Genomic DNA, 22,277 nt, shown 5'->3' on the forward strand with positions numbered 1-22,277 from the left:
TTAGGAGAACCTTACAAAAGAACCCCTTAAGAGAACCCATAAGAAAACCAGTAACCTGTAAGAGAACCCATAAGAAAACCAGTAACCCGTAAGAGAACCCATAGGAGAACCCCTGAAGAGAATCCATGAGAGAACCCGTGACCCATAAGAAAACCCATAAGAGAACCCTTAACCCGTAAGAGAACCCATGAGAAAACCCGTAAGAGAACCCGTAACCCATAAGAGAACCCCGTAAGAGAACCCATAAAAGAACCCGTTAGAAGGGAACCTGTAATCCATAAGAGAACCCATAAGAGAAACCATAAGGTAACCCGTAAGAGAAACCTTAAAGGAACCCGTAACCCAGAAGAGAATCTATAAGAGAGAACCCATAGGAGAACCCGTAACCCAGAAGAGAACCTATAAGTGAGAACCCATACAAGAACCCGTAAGAGAACCTATAACGCCTGCTGCTCTGCACTGCAGGTCTACACCTTCTGGGTGGAGCCTAAAAACTACGTGGATGTGACGCGGCGCTGGTACGCAGAACACATGCCGTTCCCCCTGAACCTGTTCCTGCCAGGACAGATGCAGCGCAGCCAGATGGAGAAGCTGCGCCTGCTGCGAGGGGACGAGAGCCTGGAGCCCGGAGAGGAGCTGGAGAAGGAGGTGAGCACCCTGGGGTCTGGAGCACGTACAGGCCTCTTTAGGAGGAGGAGGCTAACCAGCAGTTAGCTCTTAAGAAGGAGGCTAACTAGCAGTTATCTCTCTTTAGGAGGAGGCTAAACATCAGTTAGGTCTGCACGAGGAGGAGCTGTAAATAAAAGTGTGTGTGTGTGTGTGTGTGTGTGTGTTCATTCTCCAGTTGTACCGGGACGCCACCGAGTGCCTGAACCTGCTCTCGCAACGTCTTGGCTCAAACAAGTTCTTCTTCGGGGACTCGTAAGTTCCTCTGGGGTCACATAACTGACGGGTGCACCATGTGACCTGTCAGTCATGTGACCTCGCTCAATGATACACACCATGGCTCCGAGTTTCCTTGAACACAACAAACACACTGAGACATCATTGGTACCTGATGTATTTATGTATATAATGAGTATTAGTACCTGTGTTTGCGCCCCGCAGGCCTTCGTCTCTGGACGCCTTCGTCTTCGGCCACCTGGCCCCCGTCCTGCGGTGCAAGCTGCCCAACGGGAAGCTGCAGCAGCACCTGAGGTCTCTGGACAACCTGAGCGGCTTCTGCAGTAACGTGCTGCTGCTCTACTTCCCCCGAGATGGGCCAGGTGAGATGACCTCACTGTGACCTCACTGTGACAGATGACCTCACTGTGTGACCTGACTGTGACAGATTATCTCACAGCATGACATCACTCTATGACATCACTGCATGATCTCACACAAACAGGTGACCTCACACAAACAGGTGACCTCACACAATTGGATGACATCACTGCATCACATCACACAAACGGTGACCTCATAAAGGTGACCTCGTTGTTGGTGTGATGGAGAGCAGGTGGAGGTGTGTTTATTGGACTCTTCCTCCGTGGTGTTTCCCCAGAGAGTGGTGGTCCGAAGGCATCCTCGCAGGCGGCGGCGCCAGACGGCGGAGACTTCGACCACGTGCCAAACAAGCGCAGGAAGCAGGTTCTGTCGGTGCTGGTGGCGCTGGGCGCCATGCTAAGCTACGCGCTGCTCACCGGCATGGTGTCCATCCAGCAGGAGGCGCTGGAGGAGCCGCCCGACCTAGAGCCCATCACAGCCCACGGAGAGGACGAGGACGGCTGAGGCCGCAAGGCATCATGAGACTTTACGTTGGAGCGGATGATTCGAAGTGTGGGTTTATGAAACATCATGCTCTCCACCAGACAGGAAGTGGACGCCGTTGGTTTCTGTACAGAAATACATTAAAGATTAATATCTGATAACAAAATGTTCTTGAAAGAAGAAACTTCACATTAAATGATTTACCTTTTTGGTTTCTCGTGTGCGTGCGTGCGTGTGTGTGTGTGTGTGTGTGTGTGTGCACATGTATGTACATGTGTATATGTGTGTGTACACATATCTTCTTCACCTCGTTATTGTAAATCTACAAAAGAGTTTCAACAACTCTTTCTTTACTTCATTGGGTTCTGCTCACTGGTTTCCTCCTGCTGGTCTTGAACGTCACATCTTCCAGTCTCCCCTCCCCTCCTCCCCCCCCCACCCTCCTCCTTACAGCTGCACATGACCTCATCCCTCAGGAATCCGGCCCTGGCCCCGCCCCCCCGCTGGGTGTTTACGGGCTGATCTGGAAGCAGTTTGTGGAGCCATGAGTTCCTCGGGTTCCCTCTCCGCTGTGGACTCGCTCCAGAGGGGGGCGGGGTGGGGAGACCTGTTTCCACGGCAACACCCGGGAGTCAGGAAACAAACAAAAAGGCCTGCAGGGTTCAGGTCTCTGCAGATCCTCCTCTCGCTTCATCAGATAACCACTCTTTACATCTATAGAGAGCAGACGGGGAACACAAGGAACAAGACCTGGAGAACCAGACCCGGAGACCCCCAACAAGACCTGGTCCACTTAGTGCGCAGTCCGCATTGCAGAAGTCTTTGACCTCATGAATCCAGATACAGCAGCTTGAGTTCTTCCAAACAAACTCTGTTCTCACTATTTCAGAGAAAACCTCTTTAGAACCTATATAGACAATTATATAACCTCTATAGACCATCTGGAGAACCTCTATAGAACTCATATCAACAGTTATATAACCTCAATAGACATCTATAGAATCTCCATATATATATATATATATATATATATATATATATATATATATATATATATATATATATATATATATAACCTCTATAAACAACTAAATAACCTCTTTAGAACCTATGTATAACCTCTACGGACATCTATAGAACCTCTATAGACCATCTATATAACCAGTGGTGGAATGCAACAAGGTATTTTTACTTCGTTACTGTACTTAAGTACATTTTTACGTATCTGTACTTTAAGTCAAAAATAATAGCGCATACTTTTTACTTTTACTTCGTTACATTTTGCAGTTATTATCTATACCTTTACTCCACTACATTTCTACAATATGTGTCGTTATTCGTTACATTTTATGAACACAGTTTCGCCAAAATGTTGCCTACACAAAAATATGGATTGCGCTGCTGTTTTGGAAGTTTAAACCAATCGGGTGGCTCGATCAGCTCCAATGACAGCAGTGTGCCTTTGGCAGCAGCACTAGCCTTGCCTGTTTTGCTTAAACATTCGACAGACAGCCCGACTAACAAACAACTTTTCAACATGGATCCAGAGTCATCCTCATCTGAGCCCTCAAATATGAGCCACCTTTGGCCCTATTTCAAAAACATGTTGGATTTCAAAGGCCCCAAGAACGACTCGTAGAGGTTTTAATGCCTTTCCTGTCTTCCAAAAAAAAAAAGGAGTTGCTAGTTTTGCAGATAATCCCTGGTAGATAACTTGTCATCCACAGAATTGTAAGATAGAGTGAAACGTATTACAGAGGGTAAGCACAATAAGTACACCAACCTTTCCAATAAACAAATGTTGTTGCTTTTAATTATTACTAGTAGTGACTTCTGTAGAGGCATAAGTATGACCAGTAGCTATATCTGCATTTTTTTTATCAAAATGGTACAGCCCTAGACATTGAGAGACATCGTGTAAGTACTTTTACTACTTAAAGTAAATTTAAAAGTAAGTACTTTCTACTTTTACTTAAGTAGGATTGTTGATGTCGTACTTTTACTTTTACTTTTTTCTGTACACCCTCTCCCTGTTCATATCCGGTTTCTCCATGGTAGTCTAGCTTTCCTGTTCATTTTAGTATCTTTACTCGCGGGCTTCATGCTAATGACCTGCAATGACCCACAGGTCATTATGCTAATGAGATACTGCGCGAGTATCTTTACACGAGCGCACGAGCAGTCCAGAGGAGACCACGCGCGCGCCCGCTGCTCTTTCCAGCTGGGCGCGTGACCGTCAGGTAGTTCCTCTCCAGGTCTCCTCGGTCTCTCCTCAGTCTCTCCTCGGTCTCTCCTCAGTCTCTCCTCGGTCTTTCCTCGGTCTCTCCGGGTCCAGGTCTCCTCAGTTTGTTGTCCCGGTTCCGGTCGGTTCCCCCCGCTGACAGCGGCTGCAGCTCCGGTACCAACCCGTCTCTCCGCGTCACCCGGTCCCGCTGGTCCCGTCCCGTGATGGGAGCCATGGTCTGGAGCGTCTCGGTCCTGCTGCTCCTCTGCGCTGGACTCACGTCGGGAGCCCCGGAGGTCCCGGGAGCCCCGGAGGTCCGAGGTACCGGTTCATCTTAAAGTCCTGCAGGCTCTGCTGCGCTGGACTCACCAGAACAGGGACACTTCTCTGGAAATAAATACGAATTTACAATAAAAATTTAAGTTTTTTAATTTACAAAATTTTGTATTTCTCCATTTGCATCTGCTTATTCCGGGGTTGAGGTATTTTGTATTTATATATTTAAATATATCTATATATATCTATCTATATATATCTATATATCTATATATGTATGTATATATATATATATATATATATATATATATATATATATATATATATATATATATATATATATATATAAATATATATATATATATATATATATATATAGATATATAGATATCTCTATATATATGTATATATATATATGTGTGTGTGTATATATATATATATATATATATATATATATATATATATATATGTATATATATATATATATATATATATATATATATATATATATACATATATATATTAAAACATTGTTTTTTTATTATAGGATTTATATATATATATGTTTTATATATTTATATATTTTTTATATGTAGTCAGGGCCCATGGTGCATTCAGCCTCCTTGTCTGATGCAAGAGACTCGTCATCTAAGCTACGTTTATTTATTTAGTTTGTTTATGTGTCGTCGGTTATTATGGGATGTCTGTTGTTGTGATTGGGGTGATTCGCCATGGTAACTGTCAAAAGCTCAGCAGCAGGATGGAGGACAGGAAGTGACTGTTGTTCTTCCTCTGTGGTGTTTCTGTTGGCTCCTGAGGCTCAAACTGATGACATCACACCTTCTCTCCCTGACTCCCTGGTAGTGACTGTCTTTCTCTCTCTGACTCTCCAGCTGTGACTCTCTCTCTTTCTGACTCCTCAGAGGTCTCTCTCTCTCTCTCTCTCTCTCTCTCTCTGACTCCCCAGTGGTAACTCTCTCTCTCTCTCTCTGACTCCCCAGTGGTAACTCTCTCTCTCTCTCTCTGACTCCCCATTGGTAACTCTTTCTCTCTTTCTGACTCCTCAGAGGTCTCTCTCTCTTTCTCTCTCTCTGACTCCCCAGTGGTCTCTCTCTCTGACTCCCCAGTGTTGTCTCTCTCTGTCTGACTCCCCAGTGGTGACTCTCTCTCTCTCTGACTCCCCAGTGGTGGACGTGTTGTCCCTTCATGACTCCAGGCAGAACGTGCTGGCGGTGGAGCAGCTGTCGTCCGGTCTGAGCACGCTCAGTGACGTCTACGTGGTATCCAGCTTTCGGCTACCAGCCAAGCTGGGCGGCGTGCTGGTGGGCGTGTACAGCAAACAAGACAACAGGAAATACCTGGAGCTGTCCGTCATGGGCAAGATCAACAAAGGTTCACACGCTCAGACAGACCATAATAATCTGCACTCATTTAAATGTCACATTCATTTATGAGTTAAGGAAACATTTCTCTCCTCCTCCTCTCCCTCCCCTCCTCTCTCCTCTCTCTCCCCCTTCCCCCTCCACCTCAGTGGTGGTCCGGTACCTGCGGGCCGATGGGAAGCTGCAGACGGTGAACCTGCAGAGCGCTCACCTGTCTGAGGGGCGGAGCACCTCCATCATCTTGCGGCTCGGAGGTCTTCGCCGCGACAACATGAACATGGAGCTCTACGTCAACTGCCGATTGGCCGACTCCAACCAGGGCCTCCCGTCATTGGTCGCCCTGCCCGGAGAGGCAGAGCTGGTGGAGGTCAGACACGGTCAGAAGGCCTACGCGCGCCTGCAGGTGAGAGAGCTCTCTCTGATTGGCCAGTTGCCGGTCACGTGATCGCTTCAGACTGTTCCCAAACTGTGGGGTGCGACTCTCTAGTGGGGCTTTTTTTTTTTTTTTAAAGAATCCTTTATTAATCCCACAGTGGGGGAATTATTCTCTGCATTTTACTCATCCTTAATAATTAAGGAGCTTTGTGCTGTTGTGAAGCTCTGGGGCTTCAGTGCCTTGCTCAAGGACACTTCAACATGAAACTATGGATAGAAAACAGGGATCTAACTGGCTTCCTTGGTCATCTTTTTTTGCCAAATATGAGTTATTTTTTTGCACATAAAGTTATATATGTGCAAAAAAAATCAAGGAAGCCAGTTGGACTTTATTAGCATTGTTTTAACAAAGTGATTGCACATGTTATTAGTTTTTGTCAGATGGACCTATCTGGTTTACTTGAAAGGGATTTCAATTGTCTTTAATCTATTAATTAAAAACAGCACGGATGGAAGAGTTTCTAAAAGTTGGACCATTTTGTTTCAATGTTATGGGGCCCGAACATTTTTAAAGTGGGGCATGACAGAAAAAGTTTGAGAACCACTGGGTTCAGACATCTCGTTGTGTGTCCTTCAGGGTGCAGTGGAGTCCCTCAGACTGGCTCTAGGGGGCACCGTGGCTCAAGCTGGGGCTCTGACGAACTGTCCCTTCCAAGGAGACGCTTCAGCCTACAACTCAGGTCTTTTACATTCCACCCTTTAACTATTTGCCCCCCCATGCTGTTCCTAGCCCCTCCCATCATTGTAGCTCCTCCCATTGCGGTAACTTCCTTGTCATAGTAGCCCTTCCCATCATGGTAGCTCCTCCCATTGTGGTAGCTCCATTATCATAATAGCCCCTTCCCATCATGGTAGCTCCTCCCCTCTTGGTAGCTTCCTTGTCATATTAGCCCCTCCCACTACGGTAGCTCCTCCTGATGAAGACTGATGTTGACTTGTAGACTGATGTTGACAGTAACTGAGGTCACATGTGTCTCTGGCGTTTCAGTGACTGGAGACATGAACTCCATCCTGGGTGAGTTCACTGACCTTCATGTTCAATACTAATCAATAATCTCTGATCAGCTGATCAGATTCACCTCTATTGATCCTGTTTCCTGACAGGTGATCACACCAAGGCTCTGATTGGTCAGCTCATCATCTTCAACCAGATCCTGGGAGAGCTGAGACTGGACATCAGAGAACAGGTAAGAGAGAGAGAGGGAGAGCGAGGGGGAGGGACACGGGTGGGGGAGGGGGTAAAGGGAGAAAGGGCGAGAGACTAATTGATCGTCTCCTCATTGATCGTCTCCTCTCCAGGTGAAAGAGATGTCTCTGATCAGAAACACCATCCTAGAGTGCCAGGTTTGTGGTGAGTCTTCTTTGTTCATTAGAGCTGTTGTGTATCTGAGGACCTAATTGAAGCCTGTCTGTTTCACCTCTGATGTCCTGTCTGTCTGTCTGCAGGTTTCCATGAGCCTCATTCCCGCTGCTCTCCTAACCCGTGCTACATGGGCGTGTCCTGTATGGAGAGTCTGCATTACCCAGGGTACACCTGTGGACCCTGTCCACCTGGATCCACCGGCAACGGGACACACTGTCACGACATCGACGAGGTGACTACACAACAACGCACAACACTATGACTACACTACAACAACACACCACAGATAACACTGTTGTGATGCCCCCTGTGTGTGTCAGTGTGCGCTGCAGCCTTGTTACTCTCCTGAGTCCTGTCTGAACACTGCGGGGGGGTTCACCTGTCACCCCTGTCCTCCTGGTCTTTGGGGGGTCCCGCTGTCTGGAACCGGACTGGACTACGCCAAGACACACAGACAGGTCAGACACACAAACACACACACACACACACACAGCAACAATCTAGTTGTGGCAATGTCAAGGAGGACAACTTCCAAGAACTTCTTACTCATCCCGAGGGAGGCTGGGGACATGGAGTCAGAGTGTGGACGCGGCCGCTAGGAGTTGTGGTCAGAAGGTCGTTGGTGTCGTGGCGGCAAACCCGACTAACCGGTGGTGGACACCAGAGGAGAGGGAAGCCATCAAGCTGAAGAAGGAGGACTGTCGGGCCTGGCTGGTCCAGGGGTCTCCTCAAGTAGCTGACGGGTACCGGCAAGCCAGGAGGGCTGCAGCTGCGGCGGCACTGGATGCTAACACTCGGGCATGGGGAGCTATCGCAGTATCACACTGCTCAGCCTTCCGGGGAAAGCTTATGCGAGGGTGCTGGAAGAAAGCTCCAAGGTGCTAGAAGGAGGCTCCAAGATGCTGGAGGGAGGCTCAAAGGTGCTTGAAGGAGGCTCCAAGATGCTGGAGGGAGGCTCCAAGGTGCTGGAAGGAGGCTCCAAGGTGCTGGAAGGAGGCTCAAAGGTGCTGGAAGGAGGCTCAAAGGTGCTGGAAGGAGGCTCCGCCCGCTTGTCGAACCTCAGATTCAAGACGAGCGGTGTGGATTCCGTCTCGGTCGAGGAACAGTGGACCAGCTCTTTACCGTCAAAGACTACTGCAAGGGTCCTGCAAGTTTACCCAACAAGCCTACATGTGCTTTGTGGACTTGGAGAAGGCTTTCGACCGGGTCCCTCAGGGGTTTTGTTGCGGGGTGCTGCGGGAGTATGGCATTCCCCCAGAACAATGACTGTGTTGCGGGTGACAGGAGGTCTTGGTCAGCCTGCTGGACCTGCTGCCACTGAGACCCGACCCCGGATCAGTGGATGAAAATAGATGGATGCACTATAATGTTTATGTTTACAACTCATGATATGTTATTTTGTCAGCATGACACTTGCTGGCTCCAAACACCTGTCTCTCTCCCTGCCTGTCTCGCAGGACTGTGTGGACATTGATGAGTGTTTAGATCTTCCCGACGCCTGCGTATCAAACTCTGTGTGCATCAACACCGTGGTGAGTTCAGATTCACTGCACAACAACTGATCTTCAGTCAGTCCCTCTGGTCCTAACACCGGAGACACGTCCTCCGTCCTCTCGGTCCTCTTTCAGGGTTCATATAAGTGTGGAGGCTGTAAACCTGGTTTCCTGGGGAACCAGACTTCGGGCTGCTCCCCCAGGAAGTCGTGCACTGCGTTGACCTTTAACCCCTGTGACGCCAACGCCCACTGCACCATGGAGAGGAGCGGGGAGGTCGCCTGCAGGGTGAGCCTGTCACTCATCATCAACATGAGCCGGATCGGTTATGGACTTATGTACTAACAGTGTGTGTGTGTGTGTGTGTGTGTGTGTGTGTGTGTGTGTCAGTGTAACGTGGGCTGGGCTGGTAACGGTAACACGTGTGGACCGGACACAGACATCGACGGCTATCCCGACCGCCCTCTGCCCTGCATGGACAACAACAAGCACTGCAAACAGGTGAAAGACCCTCACCCCCATCGTTATGTGACCATGAGACCATAAGACAATCTAACCATGGGACCACCTTCTTCATCGTGGGCATCTGGTGAGGAGAGTCTGATGTCTGTCTCTGTCCACCAGGACAACTGTTTCTTCACGCCGAACTCTGGGCAGGAGGACGCTGACAACGACGGGATTGGAGACCAGTGTGACGAGGACGCCGACGGAGACGGCATCAAAAACGTGGAGGTCAGACAGCGTGTGTGTCTGTACAGTGACCATCTGACCATGAGACAATGTAACCATGGGACCATGGGACCATGTGACCATGAGACTATGGAACATGAGACCATGTGACAATGAGACAATGTAACCATGTGACCATGAGACCATGGGACCATGCGACCATGTGACCATGAGACAATGTAACCATGGGACCATGGGACCATGGGACCATGAGACTATGGAACATGAGACCATGTGACAATGAGACAATGTAACCATGTGACCATGAGACAATGGAACATGAGACCATGAGACCATGTGACAATGAGACAATGTAACCATGTGACCATGAGACTATGTGACCATGAGACTATGGAACATGTGACCATGAGACTATGGAACATGAGACCATGAGACAATGAGACAATGTGACCATGAGACAATGCGACCATGTGACTATGGGACAATGTAATCAAGTGACCATAGGACAATGTGACCATGTGACCATGAGACCATGTGACCCACAGGATAACTGCCGGCTGGTCCCAAACAAAGACCAGCAGAACTCGGACAGCGACTCCTTCGGAGACGCTTGTGATAACTGTCCCAGCGTCCCCAACGCAGACCAGAAAGACACCGACAGCAATGGACAGGGAGACGCCTGCGACCAGGACATCGACGGAGACGGTGAGACACCCGCCTGCCTGTCTGTCTGTCTGCCTGTCTGTCTGTCTGCCTGTCTCTCTGTCTGTCTTTACGTTCTAAGGGACACCTGATCAGATCATGTTCAGGGACCTCCATCGGCACTATGTGAGGTTAGGTTGATAAATAACATCCGAGTCATCGACATGTGTTCAGGTATTCCCAACGTTCTGGACAACTGTCCAAAGGTACCGAACCCAATGCAGACGGACAGAGACAGAGACGGAGTGGGAGACGCCTGTGACAGCTGTCCTGAGCTCAGTAACCCCATGCAGGTACAGACAATATATATTCATAACCCAGAGAGACCCGGTCTAAAGCCTTCTCGTTCTAAGGGACACCTGATACATGCAAGCCTTGCTTGCATGTATGTGTATATATATGTTTATACTTATTTCTTACTTGCTTGCATGTATGTGTATATATATGTTTATACTTATTTCTTACTTATGTATACATCTGTTACCCCCTGTTCCTGTTATTATTTATTTTATTTTATCATCTGTGTGTTTAGCTTAGCTTATGGCATTGTTATGCTGCTAGTACGACAAAAAAATTCTCCTTGGAGATTAATAAAGTACTTTTCATTTCATTCATTTCATTTCATTTCATTCATTCATTCTACAAGTCTACAAATCACATGTAGACTGGTTGAGCAAACTCCCAGAACCTTGAGGGTAAAGAGCTGGTCCACTGGTCCACTGGTCCACTGGTCCACTGGTCTACTGGTCCACTGGTCCACTGGTCCACTGGTCTACTGGTCCACTGGTCCACTGGTCTACTGGTCCACTGATCCACTGGTCTACTGGTCTACTGTCCAATACTGACTGTCAACGGTCAGAGGTCATTGTGTGTTTTCTGAACACGGCTCTCTTTCTCAGACGGATATCGACAACGACCTGGTGGGAGACGTTTGTGACACCAACCACGACACGTATGTCTGACACACACACATACACATACATACACACACTGCATCATTTCAAAACCCTAAATACATAAACATAAAGACTGCACTTGTGTTAATATATTCCTTCTGGTGTTATGACGTTGTGCTGCAGGGATGGAGACGGTCTCCAGGACAGCAGAGACAACTGTCCCGACATCCCCAACAGCTCCCAGCTGGACTCTGATAACGACGGCCTCGGAGACGACTGCGACCACGACGATGACAACGACGGCATCCTCGACGACTACGACAACTGCCGACTCATCGTCAACCCCTACCAGAAAGACTCTGATAGTAACAACCTGAATATACGACCAGAAAGACTCTGATAGTAACAACCTGAATATACGACCAGAAAGACTCTGATAGTAACAACCTGAATATACGACCAGAAAGACTCTGATAGTAACAACCTGACAACAAATCTGTCTGCCTCTCTCTTACCACCTGTCTCTCTCTCTCACCACCTGTCTCTCTCTCTCTTTCTCCACCTGTCTGTCTGTCTCTCTCTCCACTTCTCTCTCACCACCTGTCTCTCTCACCACCTGTCTGTCTGTCTATCCACCTTTCTCTCACCACCTGTCTCTCTCTCACCACCTGTCTCTCTCGCTCCACCTGTCTCTCTCCACTTGTCTGTCTGTCTCTCCACCTTTCTCTCTCCACCTGTCTCTCTCTCACCACCTGTCTCTCTCGCTTCACCTGTCTCTCTCCCACCACCTGTCTCTCTCACCACCTGTCTCTTTCTCACCACCTGTCTCTCTCCACCTGTTTCTCTCCACCTGTCTGTCTGTCTCTCTCTCCACCTCTCTCTCACCACCTGTTTCTCTCCACCTGTATGTCTGTCTCTCCACCTGTCTCTCTCTCTCCACCTGTCTGTCTCTCTCCAGTGAACGGGGTTGGGGACGTGTGTGAGAACGACTTTGACAACGACTCGGTGATGGATCTGGTGGACGTTTGTCCGGAGAGCGCCGAGGTCACGCTGACGGACTTCAGAGCCTATCAGACGGTGATCCTGGACCCGGAGGGCGACGCCCAGATCGACCCCACCTGGGTGGTTCTGAACCAGGTGAGCCTCCGATCCCCGACTAGTCCAACAGGAACCCCTAGCGGCAGATCCATCCGCTAACAATCCGTCCTGTTTAATCCTCAGGGCAAGGAGATCGTCCAGACCATGAACAGTGACCCCGGTCTCGCTGTGGGTGCGTGTCTCCGGTTTGTCTTTGGGACCCAGGACCCGGGGTGGACTGGATTCGTCCACCCTGACCTCCCTCCCATGTGTCCGCAGGCTACACAGCATTTAATGGCGTCGACTTCGAGGGAACGTTCCACGTCAACACGGTGACGGACGACGACTACGCCGGCTTCGTGTTCGGGTACCAGGACTCGTCCAGCTTCTACGTGGTGATGTGGAAGCAGACGGAGCAGACCTACTGGCAGTCGGTTCCCTTCAGGGCCACGGCCCAGCCCGCCCTGCAGCTCAAGGTACTGGTCTACTGGTCTCCACTGGTCTCTCTACTGGTTCCCTTTAGGGCCACAGCCCAGCCCGCCTTGCGCCTTAAGGTACTGGCCTACTGTGTTCTACTGTTTGCAGTACATTTAGTACATTGAACAGCACATTAGTTTGTTGGTGTTCGGGCTCACAGCCCTAACCCTAACCCCTGTGTAGCGGGTCGTGGTTCTGACGGTGCTTGTGTCGTAACAGGTCGTGGTTCTGACGGTCCTTGTGTAGTGGGTCGTGGTTCTGACGTCTCTGTGTCGTCCTGCAGGCGGTGAAGTCTCGGACCGGCCCGGGAGAGTTCCTGAGGAACGCCCTGTGGCACACCGGAGACACAGCTGGCGAAGTGAAGCTGCTCTGGAAGGATCCACGTAACGTGGGCTGGAAGGACAAGACCTCGTACCGCTGGCACCTCAGCCACCGGCCCCAGGTGGGCTACATGAGGTGAGACCACCACTGGACCCCAGGCTGAACCAGACCCGGTCCCTGTTTCAGGATAAGCTGGGTTAGACCAGAACCAGAACCTGACCCGGTTCCTGTTTCAGGGTGCGGCTGTTTGAGGGCACCGACATGGTGGCGGACTCCGGCGTCGTCGTGGATACCAGCATGAGAGGCGGGCGGCTCGGTGTCTTCTGCTTCTCTCAGGAGAACATCATCTGGTCCAACCTGCGGTACCGCTGCAACGGTACGACATCTGACCCTGACCTAAACCTCTGACCTCTGACCTTAACCTCTGACCTCTGACCTTAACCTCTGACCTCAACCTCTGACCTCTCAACTGATTACATTATTGATTATTCTCATTTCAGACACGGTGCCCGAAGACTTCCAAACTTATCGTAAACAATTCCTGTTGCACATTCAGTTGTGAGACACACACATAGACACACACACGCACACACACCAATGAACACGAACACACACCACCGTGAACACACACTCCTATAAAGACACACACAGACACACACACTCGTTGGTTCGACTCAACGTTCAAAAAGACAGAAACGTCTAAAGAGGATCGTCGTTCCTTTAAAGGATGTTTACAAACAAACAAACAAACAAAGACCCTGCTGAGAACAATACGCTGCTTCACTCGTCTTCTGGCGTCCATTGGAGTTCAGATCTCAGTCATCATCGTCTTCCTCCTTCAAAGGGAAGAGGAGGAGAACCAGGACTCACAATGTCTCTTCAAAATAAAAGCGTTTAGATAACACAAAGACAGGCTTTTATTGTGAAATCATGTAAGAATAATGTGTTATTAGCAGCCAGTAAAACAAGTGAGCTAATGTTCACTGTGTTAGCGTGCTAAGATGATCTAATTTCAGTATGTTATCTTAGCATGTCAGCATGCTAATATGAGCTAACTTCACCATAGTATCTTAGCTTGTTAACATGCTAACATTAGCTGATCCTTTAGTTTTGAAGGAGTTTGTTCATAAACACATTAACATGTTGTCAATAAAGTTATTACAGTTCATCACCGTCCATCCCATAATAAATGTTACGATAAAAGATTGTGTGAAGACATGGAAGTCTTTTTAAATCATTGATCCATTTTTGGGTTTTTATTTATTTATTGATTTTATTAATTCATTATTAGTTTCATTGATAAAATGTCCGACTCCATAAAACTATGTTTTCTTGCATTAAAAGGAGACGATGCGTTCAGGTTTATAGCGCTGACTGAAGCTTCTGTGGCGTGTCAGTGCTGCCGCCTGCTGGCGCTCTGCTGGAACTGCAGCAGATCGATTAATGCAGAAATATTTAAAATCAGAGTCTGCAGTTTTAAATTTTTAAGCATTTTAACTTTATTTAAAACTCAAGGTATAGATACAATTATTCATAAAATGATTATATATATAAAATAATATATACAATATAATATAATAAATATCTGTCAAACTCTAAGAAAAATACTTTGAGACGATTACAATATTAATAATAATTATAATAAAGTAAAAGAGTAAAAGTATATCAGTCCATTGTTACATTTGTATTTAAATAAAGTTTTAACTTCCTGGCGGTCTGAAACTAAAATACACTGCAGTGTGTGTGTGTGTGTGTGTGTGTGTGTGTGTGTGTGTGTGTGTGTGTGTGTGTGTGTATATATATGTGTATATGTGTGTGTGTATATATGTGTGTGCGTGTGTGTGTGTGCAGTTGTCGTGCAGCAGGTGCTGGTTGTTAGTGATTTATTTAGAAACGTCTGACGCTCTCAGTCAGCTGTGAACGCACCGCGGGGCAAAGACCAGAAGAGAGGGACACCACAGACCAGATCCTTGGTGGACCTGGACAGAGTTCTACAGAGTCCTGCACAGTCCCGGAGAGTCCTGCAGGCTTTCCCGTTTCGGACGAGTCCCCTGAAGACAGACTGAAGACTCTGATCCTGAATCAGCTGAAGGTGAGACACAAATCTGTCCTCATGTTTCAGTCCATCAGTTTGTGTTGTCAATAACTTGACAATAATGTGTCACTAACTTTTTAGTAACTTATTTTTAACAAGTTATTAACATTAATAACGTGTTAATAACATGTTTAACTTGTTTTTATTGATTCCGGAACTCTGTAAACAAATCAACCGGATGAATGAAGTCTTTTTAATCAGGAGTCTACTGACAGACACAGGTGCATTGTGGGAGATGCAGGCTCAGATCTCTAATCTGTTTCTCAGCAATCAAAGATCTTTGTATGAATTCTGGTTTCGAGCGATTAAAATGTTTGTTATTAGCAATAATATTGTTGTTTATGTCCTGATACATCATACATAACCATATTATTATTAATGCACGTGATGCAAGTAGCTACAAGCTACTTGCAGCATCTTGGTCTGAAAACAAAGAACTACAGAGGAGGCGTCACTCTACCTGAAATACAGGAGACCACTTACTGTGGAAACTTTATAGAACTTTATGTTTTAATATTATTAATATGTGTGTGTGTGGCTCAGACTGTGGAGGCAACTGGGGTCTAAATATAGACACACACACACACACACACACACACAGCCCTTCCCCTGCTCACAGAGGACTGGAGGTCAGCTGACTGCAGGAACATACCATCGTTCAACTGTTAGCTTAGTTAAGCTTGAAGACCTAAAACATTTAGCTTAGCTTAGCGTAGCAATTTAGGAGACCACGACGTCACCTTACTCCATCATCCTGCATTGATGCTCATCACCACTGAGGTTCTGGTGTCTCGGGCCTCTGAGGGTCTAGTGGTCTCTGCCTTGAGGGTCTCGGCCCCTGAGGGTCTCAGCCCTTGGTGGTCTCTGGCCCCTGAGGGCCTTGGGCCTCTGTAGATTAGCCATTTTATTGCCAGATCAAAACTTAGAGACATCGTTTTTTATTTTCTCAGTCTGTGAGTCTGACTGACCAATGAATGAGCAGCTCCACTGTAAGCCCCGCCCCCTGCTTGCTGCTGTTTGCTCTGCAGAAAGAAAACAGACGAGGGTCCAAGTTCAGCTGCTCGTTCAGTGAACGCTTCCTGATGTTTGAGAACGACAAGAGTTCCCTTCAGGAGGATCCACTCCGCAGGTAAAGCACACCTGATCACTGCCACCAATACTTCATCAATACTTCATCAAACACTGAACTTATAAAAGCAATGACGTCCATGTTGTTGAGTTATTGATCAGCTTGTAGCACAACAGTGTAAGTACTCTGTCACAGTACTAGTACAACAGTGTAAGTACTCTGTCACCAGGTGAGTGACATCATCATGACATCATCCCCCCTCAGACTCCAGGTGAGTCCCTGCTGATGGCGCCTCGCGCCGCAGAGTTGCCATGGAGACGCTGCTTCCTGACTCTGCTGCTGGTCCTGAGCTCACCTGAAGGTACAGAGGCCCTTCAAAATAAAAGCCTTTGATCGCAAACAAACGGAAAGTAAAGCACTTTTTAAAGATTTTTTCAAGGTGAATCTCTTTGTGATGTTTTAATGATTATTTCCCACAATGCACCTGGGCAGTGCTTTTAATCGTTGTGAGCGTTGTGATTCTTCAGGCGGCCGCTTATGTAGAACCTAAAATACTGAAAAATTATAGTTTACAGGTTATTGATTTTTACATGAAAAATATTTTAAAAAACTGAGTCTTTGCATCTTTAAATAAAATGTAAAAATAAATACAATTTGTATAAATAAAATGTATAGTAACATTTACAATTTTCAATTAAATAAAACTGTATTTGTATTGCCCAAAATCTGCTTTACAATCTGTCCCTTCACGTCATGACACGGTGACATCACTGTGACATCACTGTGACATCATCAGGGGGACAATGTTTAAACATTTCCTCTCTTCAGTCGGAGCTTCCTGTCAGATCCTGAGGTGTAACTCTGACTTTGTGGCTGCGACGTTGGACCTGGGAGCTGGAGGAGGAGCTGGAGGAGGAGCTGGAGGAGGAGCTGGAGGAGGAGCTGGAGGAGGAGCTGGAGGAGGCGGAGCTCTCAACAGGGAGGCAGTGAACGGCGGTTATTGCCGCGCCCTGCGCTCCTACTCCACGTGCACCCGCCGCATGGCAAAGGCGTGCCGCGGCGACCTGGCGTTTCACTCAGCGGTCCAGGGCATCGAGGACCTGCTAATCCAGCACCGCTGCCCACGGGCCGGGCCCGCCGCCGGCCAGCCGCCGCCGCCGCAGGGCACGCTGTCGGGCGACGCCTGCCTCTACGAGCGGAGCCTCCTCGCCAGAGAGGGCCGGGCGCCGGAGTACCTGCACTGCAGCGTGTTCGGGGACCCGCACGTCCGGACTTTCGGCGATGCCTTCCAGACGTGTGCCGTGCAGGGGGCGTGGCCTCTCATCGACAACGAGTACCTGTACGTGCAGGCCACCAGCGCGCCGGCCCGAGGGGGCGCGCACGCCACCGCGCTTACCAAGGTGAGGCTGCAGGACGTTCCCAATGTCTCCATTGAAGCCATGAAAAGTCCTTCCTGCTCGCTGCTGTCAGGCTGCACAAGCAGCTGAGTGACGCACGGCCTTATTACTGCTTCACTGTTTATTTATGTCCATTGCTTCTCCTCAGATCACCATCATCTTTAAGAACTGGCGGCAGTGCGTCGAGCAGCAGCTGTACCGGGCGGAGCTTGACGACGTCCCCGCCGCGTTCGCCGACGGCTCGGTGGCGAGCGGCAAGCGGCGCGGTCATCGCAGCCTGACGGTCCGGACTCGGAGCCCCGGCCGGCACGCGGAGATCCGGGCGGCGCACATCGGCACGTTGCTCGTTGTCCGGCAGAGCGGGCGCTCGCTCGGCCTGGCGGTGCGTGCGCCGCGCGGCGTGGTGGAGGCCTTCGGGCCCGAGCAGGACCTGCAGCTGTGTGTGTGGGGATGCCCCGCATCTCAGACGCTCGACACACTGCGCCCGCCACCACCGCCGGACTCCTCCCACTCTGCCGCCGGCGCGCGGGCACACTGTGCCACGCTACTTCCCGACAGAGACGTCTACTTCCAGGCCTGCGTGTTCGACCTGATCGCTAGCGGAGACCTGAACTCCAGCGCGGCGGCCGTCAACGCGCTGCAGGACGCCGCCGCCATGATCTCTGACGCCAAGAGAGTCCACCTGCCGCCGGCCGCCGCCGCCACCGCCGCCACCGCCGCCGGGCCGAGTGGCTTCATGCTGCTGCTGCTGCTGCTCGGCATGCTGGGAACTCTGACCGCACAGCTGTCTGACATGTGATGACCTGCACACGGTGGTCACGTGACTCCATCCAACATGATGGACAGAGACTTTAACCCACGTGTTCTTCTTCAAATTGAACAATGTATTAACTGTTTAAAGTATAGTTTAAATATGAATAAATACAAAACACTTGACTTCAAACTACAGCTTTAAATCTTTTAACTTCAAACTATAAACAATATCAGAAAAGCAAGTTTCTTTCTCGTCTACATTAAAGTTCAGTAGAACTCTGACTTACGACCACGATGACGACAATGAAGAAATTCTCTCAGTTCGTCATCTTCATCAGCAGAAGAAGTTTCCTCAGAACTCTGTTGCACGAACATAAATACAGCTTCTGTGGCATGAAGGTTCACACCAGACCTCCAGAGTCCAGACCTCAACAACCTCACCTGGTGAGCTCTGATTGGACGACTCACGCAAGGTCACCTGGAACTCAGAGGTCAGAGCTGATGTTGTGTATGTTTTTAAATAAAGTTTTATGAACAGAAGTCTCATTGAAGTCATTATTTATTTATATATACAAATAAATATATATGTATATAAACATATACATATATATTTACAGACGTGTACATTCAGTTTGGTTTTCTCTTTCAAATGAAACGGTAGAAGTAAAATAAACTATATCAAATGAATATCAATCAAACATTTAATAATAGATTCGTAACCTTGTAACTGTTCATATTCTAGTTGTATCCTATACGGAGTTCCTCAGGGCGCAGTTTTTGGTCCTCTAATGTTTCCATGAATTTTTCACATTTCACACAAAATGATTCACTAACAAAGCAAAGTACCTGCAGAAGTCTTTATGTACTAATATGCATGTTATTATAAGATATATAAAATACTACTTCAAGTTGTTGTTGACTGAGGTGTTGATTCAGGCAACAACGTGTTCACTTCACCAGCAACTCATCACATTTCCATTCTGAGAAGAGTTTTCTAAAGGAGACAGCGACCTCGGGTGCGATTAGTTGTGGTCCCGGTAGTCGTGGTGATGAGCCGGGTGGACGAGGCCTCCGTCACCATCGTCGGGGTCCATGTAGGCGTAGTTCTGTTGCTCGCGGTCCAGCTCCTCTTCGGGGTCAGACAGCCGGTCAGCCTTCCTGACGGCGGCTCTCCTGCCGAGTGTCCGGCACAGAGACACGGTGAGGACGACCTGCAGCACCTGGACCACAGAGGTCAACCAGAGGTCAACCAGAGGACAGCCAGAGGACAGCCAGAGGACAGCCAAAATAAATGGATGCTGAACCATAGAGGCCATTGAGGCCATTACAACATGACGTACCTGGACCAGCATGAGAGCGACGTCCATGCCGATGATGGTCAGGACGTTTTCCTGCAGCCAATCGGTGACCTTCACTTTGCAGCCCTGCGACGGAAACACACGTGTGTGTGTGAGTGTGTATGTATTTGTGTGTGTGTGTGTGTGTGTGTGTGTGTGTACCTGCTCATAGAACCCGTTCCCCACCCCGTACAGCTCGGTGAGGTTTAGCAGCTCGCTGCACCAGGACGAGCCGGCGGCGGGTCGACTCGTGTTGAAGCAGGAACACGGCAGCAGGTCCGGATCGGTCCGGTTCAGACTCTGGATGAAGGCGTTCTGCAGCCAATCAGAAGGGCCCGTCTTGCCGCAGCAGCCTTCCTGTGGGCAGGACATCGTACGTTACGTTCGGTTAGCGTGGAACAGACGGCGGTTTGGACAGAAGGACTCACGGAGGTCTGAATCCTGTCCATCAGGGAGGAACTGTCGGGTCCTCTGTAGTGAAAGATGATCTGGTCCACCGCTTCATCCAGACTCCGTTTAATCTGTAAACACGGGATTATCAGTTTCAGACTCCTCTGGTTGTATAGAAGTCTATATAAATGACTCTACTTCTTTCTTGATGTATTCCCTCAGTAAACATTGTAAACATGAGTTTATGTCTCAATTTCTAGTTGTAAGTCGTCTTCTATACAGCATGATGATTCAGAAAAAGTTGTAATATTAATGTAACATTGTTATAATTTAACTCCTTGTCTCACCTTGTCTCTGTTCAAGAGCAGCAGCAGTGTGACGAACAGCTGACCCAGGACCAGCAGGAGGAGGAAGCCCAAGTACTGAGAAGGACCAGGACACTGAGCATCACTACCTCTTTTACCTCTATTATTTGTGTACTTGAACGCATCTTCACATCACAGAACAGTGGTCACGTCAGGGGTCATGTCAGAGGTCACGTCAGAGGTTTACGGGTGGAGACTCACCACCAGCAGTAGGACTCTGATCTCTCTAACGGCGCCGACAATTCCGACCAAACTGACCCCCAACACCACCAGACCAATCAGCATTAGCCCCGCCCCCACGATGCGCAGCTCATCTGTGCACACACACACACACACAATGGTATTAATTGTATTGATAAAGGAGCTAACGAAACATTAATGTTCTGGTGGTCGGACATCTTTGTTATCTTTTCTGGATTAACGCTTGTTACACAAATCAACAGCGGCCAAATGAGCGAATTGGGGGTTAGCATCTGTGCTAAGATAACCGGGTCAATGCTAATGTTTGGTCATCAGACTGTATTTTAAGAAGTAGACGTTAGCTTCTTACTTTACACATCAAACATCATTTAAGTTTATGAGTGAAGATATTCCTGGGAGATTCATAACACCAGATTGTTTCATATAATAATCCAGAATGAATCTAATTGGCTCGAACCGGTGATGATGACTTCCTGTTGGACGACAGAAACACTTCTCTGTTACAACCCATCCGTATGAGCCGTTGGAAGGTGGCTATAAAGCTAACAGTTTCCCTCTGCTTCCAGTCTTTGTGCTAAGCTAAGCTATCCTGGAGCTGTCGCTACACCTTGTACTGTTCCTTTAAATGTAAGTTGCAGCCGCGTCACCTGAGGCGTTGAAGGTCAGGAGGCTTCCTCCGTCAAACAGGACCCAGAGTCCGAAGCCCAACACACTGAAACCCAGAGCCTGCAGACAGAGGTCAAAGGTCAGGTCCAAGGTCAGGCCTAACACCATCCTTATCCACGAGCTAACTGCTCCTTATCAGCGGCTAACATCTTTTATTGTTAAGTTTAACTGGTTTCTGACTCCATCTCGTGTTTAGCTCCGTCACTGCGAGCTAAACACTCTACAAAGTCTTGACTGTTTGCTTCCTGGCTCCTCGATGGTGAAATGAGCTCCCCATTGACATCAGGACAGCAGGAAGTGTCTACATCTTCCTCTGTGAGCTAAAAACACATCTTTCTTGACTCCACCTTGAATAAGGACCGTGGCAGCAGCACTTTGGCTTAAATGTTTCCTACTGATAGAACTTTGTAGTTAAACTTTATTGAAGAAATTGTTCTTTCCTGATTCTTGTTGTTATGAGTTTGTTTTCATGTTGAATAAAATTATTGTAAGTCTCTCTGGATAAAAGCCTCAGTTAAATGACATGTAGTAACAACAACAACAACAATAACAATGATAAGGATAATAATAACAATGACTTGTATTGTTATTATTGTCTTGTATCTATAGTGCAACTGAACGTTTCCTCACCAGGAAGATGAAGTTAAAAACTTCAAAGCAGAAGTTGAGAAGCTGAATCTTCACGTCCAGCTTCATGGTTCTGTTCACAAGAACCACAGCGGGTTCTCCAGTCGGGTTCTCCCGTCGGTTCCCTGCTCCTCAGCTGCACTAACGCCTGAGATCAGAGTCCACTTCCTTATTGTCTGTATCTCCATGGAAACACTCCCACAAAGCCATTCAGCAGATGAAACAAACAGGAACCAGGAAGCAGATTTAAAATAATCTGTGAAATCAACCTTACCCCAAAATTGCTCAGATT

General features: G+C 48.1%; 4 protein-coding genes across 7 annotated transcripts in view; 3 read left to right on the forward strand and 1 right to left on the reverse strand.

Annotated features, from left to right (window-relative positions):
• Positions 1–1,957, forward strand: part of mtx1a (metaxin 1a) — a 4,860-nt gene extending 2,903 nt beyond the window's left edge. Inside the window, exons 5-8 of the mRNA XM_068569283.1 lie at positions 466–648; positions 845–921; positions 1,108–1,265; positions 1,544–1,957. Coding sequence (XP_068425384.1) covers positions 466–648; positions 845–921; positions 1,108–1,265; positions 1,544–1,770 — 645 coding nt within the window. The 3' untranslated portion in view covers positions 1,771–1,957. The remainder of the gene's footprint in view (positions 1–465; positions 649–844; positions 922–1,107; positions 1,266–1,543) is intronic.
• Positions 1,958–4,034: 2,077 nt separating this feature from the next.
• On the forward strand, positions 4,035–14,270 carry thbs3a (thrombospondin 3a). 2 transcript variants are annotated; one of them, XM_068569274.1, is made up of 23 exons: positions 4,035–4,294; positions 5,435–5,641; positions 5,781–6,034; positions 6,644–6,746; positions 7,055–7,081; positions 7,171–7,253; positions 7,366–7,417; positions 7,513–7,661; positions 7,750–7,887; positions 8,887–8,961; positions 9,058–9,210; positions 9,313–9,423; positions 9,547–9,654; positions 10,158–10,317; positions 10,489–10,607; positions 11,214–11,266; positions 11,394–11,575; positions 12,169–12,347; positions 12,432–12,480; positions 12,567–12,763; positions 13,048–13,220; positions 13,322–13,461; positions 13,586–14,270. In XM_068569274.1, the coding sequence occupies exons 1-23, from the start codon at positions 4,198–4,200 to the stop codon at positions 13,645–13,647; spliced, it is 2,871 nt and encodes a 956-aa protein (XP_068425375.1). In that variant the 5' UTR covers positions 4,035–4,197; the 3' UTR covers positions 13,648–14,270. The 2 variants fall into 2 exon arrangements, with proteins under 2 accessions (XP_068425375.1, XP_068425376.1); XM_068569275.1 differs by lacking the exon at positions 4,035–4,294 and adding an exon at positions 5,011–5,109.
• Positions 14,271–15,012: 742 nt separating this feature from the next.
• Positions 15,013–18,919, forward strand: hjv (hemojuvelin BMP co-receptor). Of its 3 annotated transcripts, none has more exons than XM_068569278.1 (5): positions 15,013–15,177; positions 16,131–16,309; positions 16,479–16,610; positions 17,078–17,649; positions 17,795–18,919. In XM_068569278.1, the coding sequence occupies exons 3-5, from the start codon at positions 16,535–16,537 to the stop codon at positions 18,443–18,445; spliced, it is 1,299 nt and encodes a 432-aa protein (XP_068425379.1). In that variant the 5' UTR covers positions 15,013–15,177; positions 16,131–16,309; positions 16,479–16,534; the 3' UTR covers positions 18,446–18,919. The 3 variants fall into 3 exon arrangements, with proteins under 3 accessions (XP_068425379.1, XP_068425378.1, XP_068425380.1); XM_068569277.1 differs by having other exon boundaries at positions 16,209–16,309; XM_068569279.1 differs by having other exon boundaries at positions 16,209–16,309; positions 16,514–16,610.
• Positions 18,920–19,232: 313 nt separating this feature from the next.
• si:ch73-139j3.4 (CD82 antigen) lies at positions 19,233–22,054 on the reverse strand. Its single transcript, XM_068569288.1, has 8 exons — positions 21,989–22,054; positions 21,340–21,418; positions 20,693–20,805; positions 20,474–20,548; positions 20,165–20,257; positions 19,899–20,093; positions 19,740–19,823; positions 19,233–19,619 (listed from the first exon to the last, which is right to left on the reverse strand). Exons 1-8 carry the CDS (start codon positions 22,052–22,054, stop codon positions 19,422–19,424), a joined length of 903 nt encoding a protein of 300 aa, XP_068425389.1. The 3' UTR covers positions 19,233–19,421.
• Positions 22,055–22,277: the final 223 nt, after the last annotated feature.

Source organism: Clinocottus analis, unplaced genomic scaffold, assembly GCF_023055335.1.
Source record: "Clinocottus analis isolate CAN_PGR_092001 unplaced genomic scaffold, fCliAna1.0.p SCAF_9, whole genome shotgun sequence".
Taxonomy (NCBI): domain Eukaryota; kingdom Metazoa; phylum Chordata; class Actinopteri; order Perciformes; family Cottidae; genus Clinocottus; species Clinocottus analis.